Source organism: Cynara cardunculus, assembly GCF_001531365.2.
Source record: "Cynara cardunculus var. scolymus isolate 2C chromosome LG 13, CcrdV1, whole genome shotgun sequence".
Classification (NCBI taxonomy): Eukaryota; Viridiplantae; Streptophyta; class Magnoliopsida; order Asterales; family Asteraceae; genus Cynara; species Cynara cardunculus.
Genome location: NC_037540.1, coordinates 135,922 through 154,438, shown reverse-complemented (window position 1 = coordinate 154,438; position 18,517 = coordinate 135,922). Strand labels below are relative to the sequence as shown.

The window sequence follows — 18,517 nt, the reverse complement described above, 5'->3', positions numbered from 1 at the left end:
TCCAAATTCGACATCAATGATGGAATGTGTTTGTTGTTGATGTGTGATTGTTTCTACCACTTATTGGTTATGTGTTTGTTTATAAAGGGTGAAAGAAAGTTTTTTTTTTTTTTTTTTTTTTTTTGAAAAAAAGAAAAGAAAGAGAGAGATAGAGATAGAGATAGAGATAGGGGTCCAAGAAAAGAAGAGTTTGTTTGTTTGTTTTTGTTAATTAAATAAATAGGTCTAGTTTCAAAATTCTCATATCAAATAAACAAGACATGAAGTAATTGGAATATAAACACAAAGTATGATAATTTTGTTCATATTATTATCATATGATCCCTTAACCTTAAGGAGAAATAAAAAAGGTTGTTGATTAAGGCCCAAATGAATTGCGATTAATGCAGTTTGGATGATTTAGTCATTAGTATTAGTATTAGTATTAGTACCCCCATAAAACTCCTTTTTCTTTCTCTTGCTGGATTTCATGGGAACTAATCCAAAGACACACTATCATTATCAACTTCACTTTTATATCAAATCTAATACAATCAACTATTTGCCATTCTGTTATATCAAGTCAAGTCTTAACTATCTAACTCTTTATTTTCTCAAGTTCAATTTTTATATTTATTAATCATAAAAACAATCTTACTTTAAATAGCTACAAGTTTCACAAAAACAATAAAAAATGAGGTTTTATTAAGTTTCAAATTTGTTGTATTATTGCATCAGCACAAATCATGATTGCAATTTGCAAATCAAAAACCGTCTTTATTTTACCATTTGCATACTAACCCCCTTAATTCATTTCTTTATATCTTTTTTTCTATTCTTAAATTCTAATACAAATATATGTACTTAGACCAATAGCATTAGCCATTAGCCATTAGCCATTAGCTTAGAGAGATGCAAATATGCAATGGTCCGGATGTAAAATTAAGATGTGGAACATGACGTTATCATACAACTTGTACGAAATTTCTCATCACTCCAACTACACCCATTTCTAGAGTTGAATATGTATGTGCATTCAATAAAAAATAACCACCTGAAAAACAAAAACAAGATTCCATGTATTAGTAACCTCAATAATTCAAATCAATCTATGACGGTATTTGTTTTGTGAAAAAGGTCTCATCTATACAGCAATAGATGCCACCCAAACCTCATCATTCCTTTCATCACTACTTTTTACAATCTTAAATCTTTCTTCATGCTTTTACTGGGATAAGCTTCTCACTCCGTTACGCATCATGTCTTTTATGCCCATGCTTGTACAGTTTCTATTACAAACTCATGCAAACACAAATGTAAAAGTAGCAAGGCACTGTTGGGGAGACGTACACTTGGATAGATGTGTTCCTTGTACATCAGATCATATAACTTGTTTGCATCATGCTGTCGACTGCAACAGAGTAAAAATAAGTTAGGGAGACATTGTAAACGAACACGATTTTCAATATTTGAGCCAGGAGATAGCCACTGATAAATTACACACACGAAATCTATATTTGTCTGCCTCCTATAGCTCGGGAATAAAATAAGAGGAAACATTTATTTGAGAGTAAACTTATTTAACCACAAAGTGCATCCATATAGACGAGGGTTTAATAACATTGCATGTAACAGGTTCATAAGCACATAAGACGTTCGTCAAACCTCCATAAAACGGCTGATTTACCTTTGCTTCGAGGATCTTTTGGCTATCACTTAAGTATTGGTTTGGATGATTGATTCCAGCATCACAAGATGAGCCATGAACAGCTTCATAGGTCAAGGTGCATGCCAGCTGCACACATATTATTCACAATCAGAACCTGAGAGAGAATTAATGGTGCACAACCAATTTACAACTTTATATAAACTGATGAGTTATAACCTGATAATGTTTAGTTTTTGCTTTGTCTATCACGTCATCCAATGCACGACTGCTTACTCCCATTTTACCAAGGGCGGCTCTTAAATTTTCTTCACTGTAGAGAAGGTTAAGAGCAAAAGTATTTCAAACAACTAAAAGAAATTGGGGATGCACATATAAAATGAAAAAAAAGAATGTCACAAGATGATCAATTTCATATAAGGTTGATTCTTAGTTAAGAGAGACAGGTTGTAGACAAGAGTGCTTGAATGATACCATGTATAATCAGTTTAATATCTTGGTTGATTCTTAGTTAGAAGGGATAGGTTGAAAATAAGAGTCGTTAAATGATACCATGTATAATTGTGCACGCAAATGAATGTGTAAAATCTCATGCAATCAACAGTAATTTAGCTGAAATCAAGTTTCTACTTTGTGTTAATAAAGAAACACTATTTTGAGCACGGTATGTTTGAAAATATATCCAGTAGTAACACATGGAAACAAGGATTTTACAAAACCAAGTAGCCATAATAATCAACACGGTGAAATAAAAATGGATAAACTAGTTTAAAATACTTGCAACATGTACCGTAAAGGTCCGCAGTTAGGAACATCTAGTTTATATCACTAAAGATGCTTACAGATAAACAAGATCACAGAAAGCAACTGATAACAAGTGATATTCTGGGAAGTGGTTTATCCTGAAATTTGGCTTTCTTTCCTATCACTAACAGAATTCATTATTCCAGTCTAAGTGAGTTTGGATTTTGGTAAAAGAATCTACCTAAAATGACGATAAGGGCAACCATGATGGTCTCCAACACCTGGAGTAGATAGAATGATCTTCTGACAGGAATAAGGTGTATAATCCTGAAATTTTCAAAGAGACAAAGAAATATAAGTTGATGTGACGAACAGACCAAACAAAAGGAAGACAGACCAATTTATGAATTTGTAGCCTATGATTCATATCAAAACCCTTAAAAGAATAAAGTAATTGAGATTTTCCAATTAATCCCATCAACCACATGCTATTGTAAAACTGAATTACCAGAATTAGAGGGTCCATACTTCATAATCTATGCATGCATGTGGTAAAACTAATTACTTCCCACAGAAAACAAGAAAAAGTAAGTTTTATGCATAAAAAGGTAGCACAGGCCAAAAGACTCTCATTCCAACCACCAAAAATCAATGGAAGTACATAAGAAATGCTTTCTGAGATGTTTCAAATCATAGGGTACAAGTACCAACAGTCTTTATTTGATTAGAACATGTGTTTATGAGAAAAGAAAAGAAAAAGTCATGCTTTGTAAACATAGTCTACAATCTTCATTAAATCACAAGTCAATCAGCTATCTTGATTAAGTAATAGACAACATAAATGGCATCATGGTTCAAAGATGATGCTTTACCGTTCTCTTTCCTTCTTTACCATAATTGTGGCGTATGCCATATGCATACTCTTTGTCAAATCTCTCTGCGCCAACCTACAGTTAACACCCACTTAGCACTGACAAAAATCGTGTGATTGCATAGACTGTAAAACCAAATTAAAAAAATAAGCCACAGGTACATGCTATTTCTATGCTTCGCACACCGTTGACACACATACTGAGTTCAGAAGTTCCAAATTTAAAATTAATCTATAGAATCAATGGGGCTGCGGCTGACCTTTGAAAAATGTTCGGGTAGACAAAACGTGAAATCCATTATACTAAGAGAAAACTTAAAGTTAAACCCTCAATATGCAATGAGGAGGTGATTTAATCAGAACTCTAAAATATAATAGGATCCTTCTACCCTCTCCCATGACATAAGACAAGTATATGTAGCATTGTGGACCTCAGCTTGAAACCAAGTCAATGGATCACAGTGGTAGCTGTATGTGATAGTTGAAATTTACCAACTCAATCTGCACCCTGCTTACCTTCTGGGAGAACTCTGCCTTCCAAAATGCAAGTGCATCATCCAACTTCAACCCAGCACCCTGAATATTGAAAGGTTACAATTACAATCAAGTTCAGCAAGAAAAAAGCTCAAACAATTAATTTCTAGTAGATAATGAGTTGCTACTACATAGACGTCTTAGTATAGTCAAGCTCAATATAACCAAGGAATACAGCACAATTCAATCCAGTTGAAAATTTATTATGCAGATGTATGCTCAAGAGTATTGTGTTGGATGGACTGGACTGGAAAACAATAGACACAGATGTGAGTGCCAATTTCCCAAATCAGAATCCGTTACAACATAGAGAGTCAGTACCTTGAGGAATAAGCCAAGCTGCATCCTCCCCCCATGCTTCATATGATGATCCTCTCTTAACTGATCAATTTTGTGAAAGAAATACAAAACATAAGAAAGTTCTAAATAGCATACTGACTAGCCCTCCTTCCAGGCTCCGTGGAGAGTGGAGAAGTTAGAGAAATCCACAAGAGATTAACTGTGACAGATGAGCATGCAACATAAAACAACTCTCTATCATCAAATCACTTACTGTGTCGAAGAGGTGCCGCATGCACAAAGGAAATGAAGTTCTTGCTACTTGATCAATGTCTTTTAAAGACATTTCACCCAATTCTTTGGCCTATCTCAAGATAGTAATGATAAAAATCAAAGATCAAATCATAACTCTATAATTCAAAAGGTAACATAGAATAAAATTAGGCAACATACCTGAGAATAGTCAGGACCCAGATAACTGGTAGATAGGGCTTCAACTATCTAAGTAATTCCAAATCAAAATCAGGCACAACACTTGAAAAAAATATTAGCTATTTCTTCATGCAAAATGAAAACTAATTCAAGTGAATTTAGAACTCACAGGGGTTAAACGGTCCTTCTCTTGTTCCCTAATCATGGATGTCCATTTTCTGGGAAGTAGAAGCTGAGCAGTTGGTAAATCCTATTGATACAGTAACCATGCAGTAGAAATTATAGAGAACATCCAATTACAGAAAAGTTCCAGACCAACCTGTTTGTGAGAACGAGAGCTTTTGAAAGATGGCTACGAAAGTGGGGAATAACGAATGAGACAACCTAATTGAATACGATCAGAAACATTAATTAAAAAATAATCTCTTGTGCTACATTAGTGTAACAAAATAATGAGTAGGAACACTGTATGCACCTGATTCAAAGCAACATATGCATATCCTTTCTGGATGAACACTCTGCGACTAGCCACAAGTTCTGGAACTTCTTCAAATGGAACCTACATCAATTGAAATGAAACTAACATGAAAATGGGTAACTCAGAGTAGCAAATACTTGACATATATTGTTCAAGTAATCAATAGTAAGACCTCCATCTGAGGTCTCTACACACTGCACATATAATAAGAACTGAGCCCCAAACTTTAAACATGGCCCCAGAAAAGATAAAACTTTTACTTGAGTGAACTCTAAGTACAAATAACCCATCAACACATACAATCTCAAAGTTGAATCATATTTTACAAACAAAATAGCTGAACTTATATCTACAAATTGAACAAACCCAACTGAACGCCTCGCCAAGATTTTCAATGAAAATCGGTGCCTGGTTTAAGGGTCCAAATGAAAATAACCTAAAATTTGGAGGGTAGGAAGCTCAAATAAAATCTCTGTTATACCATTCTATTTGAACTGAATACATTTAAACTTGGAGATAACGAAGACATAGAGAGAGAATGTGAATGAAGAGTTAATAGCTGATTGTGTAAATTTTTATGGTAAAAGAGTCAACAGGATTTGCCTTCTAGCTTATATACAGCTCAAAATGCATCCTTCATGGTGTCAGAACATATTCTTTCATGCACCATAACCAAAAATAGAAGTTCTGTTATATTTCTCTAGGTGCTCTTGAAAATGTGCAAAGGGTCGTATAAACAAATAAAAAAGAAAAATCATGATGCCAAAAATGGGGTGCAGGAGATTTAATTAGGCAATTTACCTTATAATATGTTCCATCAGCTGCATTAGAGAAAAACACAAAGAGAATAAATAAAGTTATAACACTCGAATAACAAAAACAACGACATAGCTCATTGATGGTAATGCATTTACGACATACAAGTGGGCAATGGTTGGCTGACTGAGCGTGCAACTTGGGTCAATTTATCCTTCAACCCCTGAAAATAGAGAGAGACGAATGATTGCTTCATGAAAATAGAGAACCGGTATCTGAAGTTTTAAACTGAAAAAGCATGAAGCAAAGAGGTTCACAAGTTCTAATCTTGGAGGCAGCATTATATATTAAACAAGTAGAATTAACTACTAGGTATATAGCCCATAAATACCTCAAATTCAGCATTGGTGACAACTTTGTAAGGGATGCCAAGCTCTGTCATCAACACCCTCTGTGGCAAATCCCAATCATCAATAAGAATCAACAGAAAGCATATGATTGTTCATACAGAAAGCATATGATTGATCATACATGGACATCAGAATTTTCCAGCCGAAACCGGTAGCGAAAAAGAGTAGTTTCCATCGAGAGAAACCATTTCCTCAGTTCCTCTCTAAAATGTCACAAGAAAGAGATAATATAAGTAGTTCAAATCTACACGAGGCATGAAGGCACAAAATAAATGAACAGAGGAAGAGATCAAAAGCTTACGTCCGACAATACACAAGACGCAAAACAAAATGGGATATGATATCCTTATTGATAACCTCTGATGCCTGTGGATGTCTCATATTAGCCTTCCATAGATCACTTACCTACATGGTCCAAAAAAGAATTAACACCCCCCTGCAAAGTAAGAAACATAGCAGCATAAAAAACTACCACTAACCAATTTCTCCATTTCATCAGGTTTCTTTCCTCTAGCTAATCCATCAGAAATCCCTCTGAGAACTGCATGTAGGAAATGTGAACAATACACTTCAATCATCATGGGTTAAAACTAAAAGATTGTAAAGCAGTGTTACAATGAAACATACGCAGGGTGCCAGAATGCTAATGTATGCATCATGCAAATTCCGAAAACTGACATACAATTTCACCAAAAATTATCAAACCAATAACCCCCTTCACTCCATATTTAGATATATAATCCCACATCGTCAACTTCTAAGAACAGTTTGATGTTTCCAAACATAACCCTAAGTTGGCTAATGATTAGCAATTGATGGCATGATGGTAGTAATCAAAACTACAAAATGATGGAAAATTAGGAAAGTCATGCCACCTTGTGAGTCTTAGATCTGCAACGTTTCTCGCTCGTTTCTTTATATAAGACTGAAAGGTGACAATCAAACTTTACACAATTTGTTTTTATGGAACATGGATAAGAGTTGAAACTCTTCCTTCAAAAAGGTGTAAGTTGTAAAGTTAGTAGTTGGCACTTGGTTGATATGAATGAATCAGACAGTAGTTGTTTAGTGCAATAAATTGGAAACGGCGAGACCCTTAACCTCGAAATTTAGAATCCTAACCCTAGAAATACGGACAGATAGTTTGTCTGACAACATAAAAGCCTAATGTCAAAAACAACCTCTAAGAAATGACTGTACTAACATTCCCAAATCTGGCAACTAAATATTTGCATAGCATTAAGTGTTGTGATAAATGATGAAGGGACGTGATTCATGAGTATCGAACAAAGAGGCAAAATTCAACAATTGGTTGCAAAGAAAAGAGACAAGTAGTGAACCTAGGAGACGATCAACAGCGAATCGCTCGAAATCTTCGAGCCTGACTTCGAGAGTGGGAGGTGAACGGTAAAGAGGGATGTTAGAAACAACATCAGAAGATGCAGCTGCTGATGAAGGCTTCTTTTGTGATCTGACGACTTCCATTGCAATTAGCGTATGGTTCGGTGCTCTGAATCGTCTAAAAACAGCAAGGATTACTAGGAACTGAAGAAAATGTACATAGATTTCACTGAGAAAAACAGAGAGAATGGCGGGAAATAGTTTCGGTTCCCACCAAATTTTATGGATTGGGCTCTGAAGCTACAGGCCTACAGCCCATCATTTGGGTTAACAAAAATTCCAAATATAGAATACACTTTTTCATATTAATTAAAGTATTCAAGTTTCTTGATTTTAATTATTATGTCCCTTAAACTTTTTTCTGCCTAAAAAAACCATCAATTAATTATGAATTGACATTTTAATTCAAAAAAAAACTACTTGTAACCGGTTACAAAAATATTAATGTAAAATAAACTAAACTAAACCATATTATTTTTTCCAATTCATACATCTAACGTATCTTTGTCACTGTCCAACACCAGCATTGGTTCCTACCACCAATACTCCTCTTTTTTGGCTTTTTGATTCTATATTCTTATTACCTATGTACTAGTATGTGATGCTGCACGGAACATCTTGATTTTGAAGTCGAGGAATTGAAAGGCAGTCATTTTTCACGTTTGTCATATTTAGTGCTAAAAATTGTATGGTTCTAAATTGCGAATCGAATCATGATAGAAATTTAAGATTAATATGGTTGATTCATCAGACATTTTGAAAAATAATTGGTGGATGGTGCTACTTTAAATCCATAACCTTTGTTGTTTTAGTGGCTTATAGTCTTTCCAAATTCTAATTAGAAAATTAAAATGCAAAATGTATGTTTGAATAAAGTTAAAAATAAAATAATTTATAAGAAATATTTCTTGAAGCATCCATGTTTTGGAATAAATATGTAGTTCACTGGTTATGTTTGATGCTAAAAACTTCGGTAGGATCACCATTACCATGGCCATGGGAAGGAATGTATTTCCAAAAATGGGTTCTCGTGTAGATGATTGCGATATCAAACATATTTTTTAAACCATGTGGATATAAAATATGTTTTTTAAATCGTATGAGTGATTGAAGCATGAAATATGTTTTCGAAGCATGAAACTCCATTAAAACCTTTGTATCCATATGGATCATTGGGTGAGTATTGGTACATTACAATAACATTTGCAGCAGTTTGTGCCTAAATCAAGAGTTTGTTAAGCTAACCAATCCAATCACAATCCTTGATTGAAGAAAGTTGAATTCTACGTTTCCAGCGATACCAAATTAAAGAATTCTACAAGTAAATGATTAAAAGTAAAATAAAAATATTTGATAAGCTCATTTGAATATTTATGAAAGATGACTAGAGTTTATTAATTATGATCACTACTTTATATTAGAAAACAATCAAAACTTTTATGAAATCACATATTCATCAAGTTAAATGAATGGTTGAGATTGAGTTGTATTGGTTGTACAAATGTAAATGGTTGCGTAATGTAACAACTCATCTCACATGGATAGAAAGTGAGAATTGTTAGCTCCTTATAAGTCCCAAGTAGTGTGCTACTAATAACTTCCACCATGGTTTTAAGTTGGATTCGAAGTTATCGGGCTAGTTCGTTGCTTTGGGCTTTGGGGTGTTACAAATGGTATCAGAGCCGATCCTTGTACCATCGGGATGGTGGGGAAAACCTCATCGGGTATGATGAGTCCTCGAGAGGGGGTGTTTGTACCATCTTAGGCAAATCCCACATTGCCGATGACAAGGAGGAAGATTCTGGATAAGCCTGACGAGGACGTCAGAAGTTTAAGTGGGGGAGTTTGTAACAACTCGTCCCACATGGATAGAAAGTGAGAATTGTTAGCTCCTTATAAGTCCCAAGTAGTGGGMTACTAATAACTTCCACCATGGTTTTAAGTTGGATTCGAAGTTATTAGGCTAGTTCGTTGCTTTGGGCTTTGGGATGCACATCAGAGAGAGAGAGATAGACCATTAGTATATTTTATGCACACAACCTACCTGATTCTTACAAAATCCACCACGCACTAACTTGTTACTTAAAACGAATATAATATTATACACTACGATGTCATTGTCCATTTAGAGGGTGGGTAACAGCACTGATGCTAGATAATATTGAACCTGTGTCTTTTGTTGCTAACAAAGTAAGGATTAGGAATGACCTTCAAGCCAGAGAGTCAAAGACACAACTTTCCAAAACCATCACTTTTGTAAGGAAGAAACCTATGTGGTTTATAAAAAGTTCACAGTAGATCAAAAATGAAACTCAACACTCAAAACTCAAAACTACCCAATTCTTTAATTAAAAAAAATCAAACTTCATAAAACCCGTTTCATAATGCGTGGGAAGATTGTGTTACAAAATCATAAACCTTTAGTTCAAACCTCCTTGCATAAGTGAGTAATAAGTAAGCTCGTTGAAAGATCACGATCCGCAAAAAAACAGTAGATGAATTGCGGTGTACCAATTTAAAGAAACTTCCTACCAATATACACTAGGTAAAACAAGATGTCTAAAAGTTAACCATCAGATAACCAAACTATGTTTATGTATCTCAATCCTTATCTTAAATACAGATCTCCTCTGATAGACAGAGTGGCCGCATCATTAAAGGTACCCTGTATGGGTTATCTCACTGTCCGTTTTAGAAGGAAAGCAACCAATTCTAGCAACAGTATCTGATCAAAACCTAGAAAAGAATCTTAAGGCTAGGAATTGTTAATACCTACATCTAATGAATTTTCAAGTATCCTAGAAGATTTAAATCTACAATATCTAAATTCATTACAACTCTCTATGATGTTAACTTTGCATGCACCACAATATGGTTGAGAATAACAAGATGTCCATAAGTTAAGAATTCAGGAAGATTTTGGACATGGAGTGAGGTTATTAGAGAGGCAAAGGCCTAACGGTGGATGTGGTTTGGAGATAAATAGTTTATACAAGTTGGTTGTTTTTTTTACTCAAACTCAACAATAATTGCGACTCAAATGTTTTATATCAATTAGATTATGAATTATATTGATTAGGTTTTTCTGAGTTGGATTAGATCGGTCTTTCGGATTATATATGTGCATCTTGCTTCTTGACATGTGTTTAGAATCGAGCTTTCAAAATCATGCAAAATGTCTTCGCCTACCCATCAAATTTCCTATTTATATATTAAATATGGTTTAAAGAAATTATAAAAAAGGGTAGAAGATTTTCTGAAATAGATATTTTGGCTACTTTTTTATTCCATTATCTAAAATGGAGAAATAGGATTAGAGAATTCTCAATAAATGATTGTCTTGTAGTTTTTGTGACAATTATAATATTTGTAGTCAGATATTTATAAAAAAGAACTAATATTTTATTAATCGCATTTAATGCTTTAATAATATAAATGATGTTGTAATCTTAAAAAAGGATAAATTAGAAAAGTTGAATGTAACTTTTTAGAGATTTTAATTTTTGATTAGAGAAATTTTGGAGATGCTCTAAAACGTCAATGGTTTAATTCTTTAACATTATGTACTGCTTACTGTTTTTTTTTCCAACCCATCAACACATTAGAGCATTTTCGATCCAACACCAATATTCATTTTTTTACTTCAAAATTTAAACCAATAACTACACTTAATACCAAATCTTACATTTTAATGTTGGTAAATATAACACCAAAATTTGCATCCCTTTTAATGTCAACATCTGGTCGATTCATATATTACGAATGTAAGAAGTGAGTTTTTTAGGACATTTTTGATACAAAGCGTCGCATTAGCAACTTTATGGGAGAAAGTGTCCTATAAACTTAATTTTTTATAAGACACTTGTTTTTATAGGACAAATTTTCAAGTAGTGTCCTATAAAGTTGCTAATGAGACGTTTTATATTAAAAGTGTCCTAAAAAACTTATTACGACGTCAAAAAACATCATATAAACTTATTACAACACCTTTAAACGTAAAAAAAAAAATCACATTTTTCACTCAGATCAAAAAAAGAAATTGAAATTAAGGACCTAGAATTATTGTAGTAAATCTTAAAAAAAAATGATTAAGAAGTAAAAGCAACCAATAAAAATAACCATTCTAATTAATTCCTTTGTTTAATGAGGTTAAGTTTTTTTAGCAGGTTGCATTCCATTCCAATATAATGTAACGATTGGTAGAGGTTCAACCATAAAATAGGGCTACATTTACATCAATGAATACAAGACGGGGCCTCCTCTCTACCTTTAGGCTTTAGCCCCCAACCCCAAGAGCAAGAGGCTGCGAAGCCTTAATTAGATTTAGATATATCTTCTATCTACCATGTCTATATATTATTTTTTCCAAATTTATTTTATTTTTATTGATAGCAGAGCAATATATGATGCCCCAAGCACAAACATTAGCTAGCATATATGATGCAATAACCTCAAAATCAAATTAAAACCATGGTATAAGTTATTAGTAACATGCAACTTTAAGTTATAAAGAGCGAGCCTACAAATCTATTTTTTTTATCTTCCCTATGAGATATAAAATGATTAAAATCATAGAAACTAAGACAGTTAGACAAACGTACCTGTATTAATTAGGTGAAGGCCAAATAATATTTTAACTATTCATCTGAAAGCAAAACATGAGAAACGTACAGAAAGTTCAAAGGTTTTGTCAATTTTTATTTTACAAATGCAAGTTAAACACATGCAATGTAATGTCCAGTATGTATAGTTATATATACAAGGTTAATAATATGTATTTAGAATTATAGGTCTTCGTCTACACCTTCTGCTTGCTTTTAACGGATGCGATTTTGTATTTTAGCCGTTTTTGATATTATAATACCATCAACAAAACATATATATATATATATATATACACACACACACACACATATATATTACCAAGTATACAACATCATTAAAATTTACACATAATATAATTAAAAACATGGATCATGTTTTTTTGAATCAATTAAACTAAACTCATATTTCAGGTCATTAAACTAATACATGAATGAATATGTATGCAATTTGGATCTAATGCATTATAACAGTTGAAGCATCGGAACTAATCATCTAAATTAGTAGACAACAGCTTGGCGTTTATTTATTTTTTTATTTTTAGCTAGCAAGAAGAATAAATTTGCATTTGGGTCAAAATATGCTCAAAGTTATCTGTAGATTTCTCGATTGGATGTGAATGTGTTCCCTCGTAGGTTGTAACGACCACCCCTTCGTCTTTTGACAGCCTTTGGACTTGTTTCTTCACGTTGCATCCATGGTGTGTACACCGGTAATAGCTCCTGTATCAAATGTCATGATTCACTGATCATGTTACCTTTACTTTCAAAAACTATATATCATTTCTTTAATTTACCCAAACAAAACCCATGATACATATATATATATATTGRTGAAAGGTTTTTGGGTCATCACGATGAACAATAACTGTAAGATGGAGTATATATCTCGTTTTATAGTTTGTATGTATGGGCTTAGAAAAAATATACCATTTTGAATATCATGGAATTCATGTTTCATTTTCAAAACCAGTAAATAGATTATAACACATGCCTACATGTGCATGATAAGATAAGATATATATAATGTTAATTAATTATACAAAAATTTTACTCAATTCATTATAAATTGGTAAATAATAAAACTTGAATTTCATTCACGGTATTTGAATCTTGAATTTATGTATCAAATTTGATTTAGATGGTTTGTGATGTTTTCGTTCATTAAAAAAAAGGGTATTATATATAACTAATTAATTAAGGAAAATCCGAACCTGGGGAACTTGTTGTTCTTGACGGCCTTTTGACCGTATTTCCTCCATCTATAACCATCATCAAGAATATCGACTTGGCTCCTGGTTTGAAATGCACACTTAGGTTTTTTGATCTTCTTCTCGCCTTTCTTAACACTAATCTTCCCTGATCCAGATGTTGAATTACCTAAACCACTACTGGTAGTGGGAGAGACCACCACGATTTCCTGATCTGAGCTGCAATTAAGGCTTTTTTCGAATAAAGGAAGCTGGTCGTGATCGTAGCTATCATTGGTGTAGGCAAGAGGAGAGTAATCGTTCATCAAACTCAACGATAGATGTGAAGAAACAGAAGTGGAAGTGGAGGTGGAAGAGGAAGGAAAGAGGGTTGCATAGTTTTTCATTTTGATTTGAATGGGAATGGGAATGGGAATGGGAATGAAATGGAAATGGAAATGGAAATGGAAATGGGAGGAGAAGAAAATGGGAACACGAAAGGGATTATAAAAGGTGCCTGCATTTATTTATTTTTATATTTATATTTATATTTATTTTATTTTTGAAAGATTAGTAAGTAGAGTCATTCAATTCATTAAACCTTTTCCTTGTTTCACTTTATAATTATATATTTCCCGAGCCAAGCAATGTAAAATAATGTTTTCTTTGTTAATTTATTATAAACAAAATTATTATGAATATTAATTAAAAGTAGTAAACAAATGAAGAAGCCAAGACCAAAATTTAATTTAGCTTTTAAAAAGACATATATAATCAACATTAACTTACTTATAAAGAAATACAATTATAAATTGATACAAATTTCATTTCTGTGAATGTTGTATATGGATTGGCTTTAATATAATTTCCACTGCACTTGTATAAAATTAGAGTTTGGTATTATTTTATGACTAATTATCTACTTCAATTCTATCCCTTCATTTTATTTATGTCATATTTTAATGATTAATTATATTAAGTAAAAACTAACTTCATCATTTGCATCAATAAATCAATGTTGAATCCATTTCACTTTCATAAGTTTTAAAGCAAACATTTTTATTATTCATGAGTGTCTAATTAAATAGTTTTTTTTTATGACACCCACATACATCTTCTTTTATGTGTCTTACTAATTTACAACAAAATATATATTATATACATAAATTTCATTTTTATTATACTTATATATATTAGAAATGAAGAATTATGTTTCTGTTAGTTGAGAATGAAAGTTACAGTAATAAGTCATAATTGAAGATCGATTAACATTAATAAAAATGTATTAAATCAATTCTCACATCAAGCATATATAATTCATGAAGTGAAATGAAATCATTTTTCTTTCTAAACTCATATATATTGTGCACATGATGATTAAACAAAAATTGTTTAGGTGGAAAGGAATTGATATAAAATGAAGTAGTTAATTTACCACATGCGAATGGTCACCTAAAAGTTGTTTCAAAATTAAGTGGATTCCACCGTCACGACTTAGGAGTGGGTCCGTATATATGCGATTGATCACTATTTTTATTTAGTAAAACTTTTACTAGTTAGTTAGTTAGTTATGAGATGATCCACTAAATGTATGACGACTATATATCTTAACTAGGTTAGCTTCTTGAAGTGTTATTAGTTTTTTCTTTTAACACAGAATATTAAAACTATGGGATGGCTACTCTATATATTTAAATACAGAATTGTTAATGTTATATGTAACTGAAATTAAGGCTTGTTAATTCCTTTCCCATACTTGCTTGTAAATAAATTAAAATAACAAGCTTAATTAATTATTGATCAGGCTACATTAATTATATTTAGGACCCATTTACCAAATATTTACCCGGTAAGTGCTTGCCGCCAAAATTTGACACTATGATTTATGTACCATATAAGATTTTAGTCCATCAAAACAGTATTGTATGCAACAATTTACCTATAAGCTCTTACCATGGTAAGAGTCGTCATCCTCACTTACCTGGTAACACCTTTGGTCATTGTCTCGCTTTAAGATTCTTGATCCTTACCATATTCATCGGTAAAGTAATATGACTTGATGTTCATTTACCCAAGTAAGTGTTTGGTAAACGGCCCCTTAATAACATCCAAACAAAACAAGTTTGAATGTCCAAAAGTAAAAGTTTAATCTTGTAATTATTAATATTATATATATATATGTTGTTCCTTCAAAACCAAAATTAATAACTTAGTTTATTGTCATAAGCATGGCAATATGATAACTTTGGGAGTAATAATGATTTTAGTTACTATAATTAGTAATAATATATTAATTAATATGATCCTTTTTTCCAACATATACTTTTTATATATTTATTTGTTGTGTTGCTATCTCCTTTTCTACATTTTCAGTTATGGGCGATGATGCTAACATATTTAAGTTAGTTTGTTTTTTTAAACATATTTTTATACTTGAAACTTCACAACAAAATATAATTAAGGTAAAAAAAGTTTCAAATATTCACAATATTTTACGGTAAAGTTTCAAATGTAAACTTATAAGTCTCATATATATATATATATATATATATATATATGTGGGGGTGGGGGGGGAGTTTAGTGGAGAGAGAGAGAGGGAGAGGGGGAAGTTAATTTGCAAACTCATTGTTTTTTTGTAAACATGAATGTTGATCTTACTCTTTCATCTTATTTGATCCAACAACTTACATTAAATAGAGTTGTTAATTTAAATTATCAATTAAGGTGATTATGGGTAAAAAAAGAAAGTTAATATCAGCCCATGCCTACCTTATTTGATTTTATATTTTTTTTAATTAAGAATATTTATCCCTTTAGAGTTTAAAATAAATTATCTTAAAAATTACTAATATTTTAATCAAACAAATTACCTCAAAAAAAACGAGAATTTCATGTTATTCAATATGACATTCATTTCGATATAGTTTTTTCCCCTTTTAAACCTTTTTACATAAAATGGTATATATATACGTTATATTCATTATGAATATTTATGTACATTCAAGTGTATAAAATAGCTCGACACCGTAAGTATGTAACTCGACATCTCCTTATTCAACATTTTCTTCAACATCGTAAAACACTACGTTCTTCATTAGCGTAACCTAACACCCATTGAGACCAATTGGAAACCCATCAAGACCGACCGAGAAAGGTCAATAATCCATTCATTAACTTGGTATGTGTTTATGTGTGTTAAATCATAATCCACCACATTCATTTTTTTTTTTGAGAACCTATTGATTGATTTATTATTTGTTTGCGTTTGTAAAACTATAGGCTACCACTTTCAGCTTTTATCGAAACGGATTGGGAACCCATCGAGACCAGTCAAGAATATATCGGGATTGATCGACAACCGATTGGGATCAGTCGAGACCAATCAAGTACCCATCCATTGACTATCGTCGAAATCGATTGAAAACCTATTGATTAATTTATTATGTGTTTGTTTGTGTAAAACTATAACCTACCACTTTTAACTTTTATCGAGATGAATCGGAAACTCATCCATATCAATCGAGAACCCAATAAATAAATAAATAAACTAAAATATGTATAGTTGAAACTGTAATATATTCATGATAAACAATATGTTTATACATGATAAATATTATGGTGAAATTAATATTTACGATAAATATCATATTAATATAAATATAGAGAGATAGTACACATGTGATCATACATAAATATTCATGATGAATAATATGTATATCCATGATAAATATTATAGTGAAAATGTATATTCATGATGAATATCATACTGATGTATAAATGTTGAATAACTGTTATATGACTGTTGTATATAAATGAAAATATATAAACATCCACGATGAATAATATGTATATTAATGATGAATGTTATAGTAAAATCGTATGCTCGTGACGAATATCATATTGATGTATGAATGTTGAAAAATTATTTTCTACACATAAATATATAAAAATATTCCTGATGAGTATTATGTATGTGTATGATGAATAGTATGGTGTATTAATATAAAAAAGTTATTATATACATGTGAAAACACACACACACATACATATATATATATATATATATGTGTATATATTCATAATGAATGTTATAATAAAATGTACGTTAATGATAAATGTCATAGTGATGTATGAGTACTGAAGATTTATTGAATACACGTGAAAATACATTCATGATAAATGTTTTACTAAGTTGTATATTCATGCTAAATATCATAGAAATGTATGAATATTAATGATTTAGTGCAAAAATTACACAAATATACTAGTTGACAAAAAAAAAACTATATTGAGATGGATGTTAAATCCAATAAATGAATGGTCGGTTTTTAATGTAATTTGTAATTAAAATATGAATTATTTTTAAGATAATTTAGTCCATAAATTAAGGAGGTAAAAAATTTAATTAAAAAGAAAATAAAAACTGAAATATGGTGGGGGTAAATCATAACTTTCGTTTTTATCATAATCACTTCTCAATTAATCTTTTTATGTTTTAACCAACGATTAATCAATGATCGAGATTGGTTCTCATGTTTAAGAAAAATGAGTTTTCAAAATAAACCAGCACCCCTATATATATGTGGGTTCATTCAAGAGAGAACTGATTAGTTTGTGGTAACTGTGAGATCCAATCTCAACCACAAATCAACGGATAAATTAGAAAATTAATAATTATAGTAGTTTGAGTTAAAATTATAATTAGAGGGCATTTTAGGTATTTTAAAAAAAACTTCTCTCTCCTCTCTCATCTCTCCGACCTCCAATCTCTAGTATCCGGTGAACAAAAATCCGGCAGGTACCAAGTAATCACAAAGATACACAATGTGATACCCATTGTGATATACTGTGATACCATTTGAGTACCGCTGTATATCACAATCGGTATCACATTGTGTATCTTTGTGATTACTTGGTACCTGCCGGATTTTTGTTCACCGGAGGCTGGAGATTGGAGGTCGGAGAGAGGAGAGAAGAGAGGAGAGAGGAGTTTTTTAAAAATACCTAAAATGCCCTCTAATTATAATTTTAACTCAAATTACCATAATTATTAATTTCTTAATTTATCTGTTGATTTGTGGTTGAGATTGGATCTCACAGTTACCACAAACTAATCAGTTCTCATCTGATTAAGCATATATATATATATATATATATATATATATATATATATATA

The 18,517-nt window shown here is 31.7% G+C and overlaps 2 protein-coding genes across 2 annotated transcripts; both read right to left on the bottom strand.

The window, feature by feature from the left end:
* Positions 1-958: 958 nt before the first annotated feature.
* On the bottom strand, positions 959-7,634 carry LOC112524571 (probable DNA primase large subunit). The gene is made up of 20 exons (XM_025134451.1): positions 7,490-7,634; positions 6,629-6,690; positions 6,451-6,554; positions 6,271-6,352; positions 6,131-6,190; positions 5,905-5,962; positions 5,785-5,804; positions 4,981-5,064; positions 4,825-4,889; positions 4,675-4,723; positions 4,527-4,574; positions 4,348-4,437; positions 4,116-4,175; positions 3,777-3,836; positions 3,262-3,336; positions 2,631-2,716; positions 1,865-1,958; positions 1,667-1,774; positions 1,330-1,390; positions 959-1,033 (listed from the first exon to the last, which is right to left on the bottom strand). Exons 1-19 carry the CDS (start codon positions 7,632-7,634, stop codon positions 1,379-1,381), a joined length of 1,362 nt encoding a protein of 453 aa, XP_024990219.1. The 3' UTR covers positions 959-1,033; positions 1,330-1,378.
* A 4,926-nt stretch (positions 7,635-12,560) lies between these two features.
* Positions 12,561-13,801, bottom strand: LOC112524575 (probable WRKY transcription factor 75). Its single transcript, XM_025134457.1, has 2 exons — positions 13,366-13,801; positions 12,561-12,874 (listed from the first exon to the last, which is right to left on the bottom strand). The coding sequence occupies exons 1-2, from the start codon at positions 13,746-13,748 to the stop codon at positions 12,697-12,699; spliced, it is 561 nt and encodes a 186-aa protein (XP_024990225.1). The 5' UTR covers positions 13,749-13,801; the 3' UTR covers positions 12,561-12,696.
* Between the last annotated feature and the right edge of the window lie 4,716 nt (positions 13,802-18,517).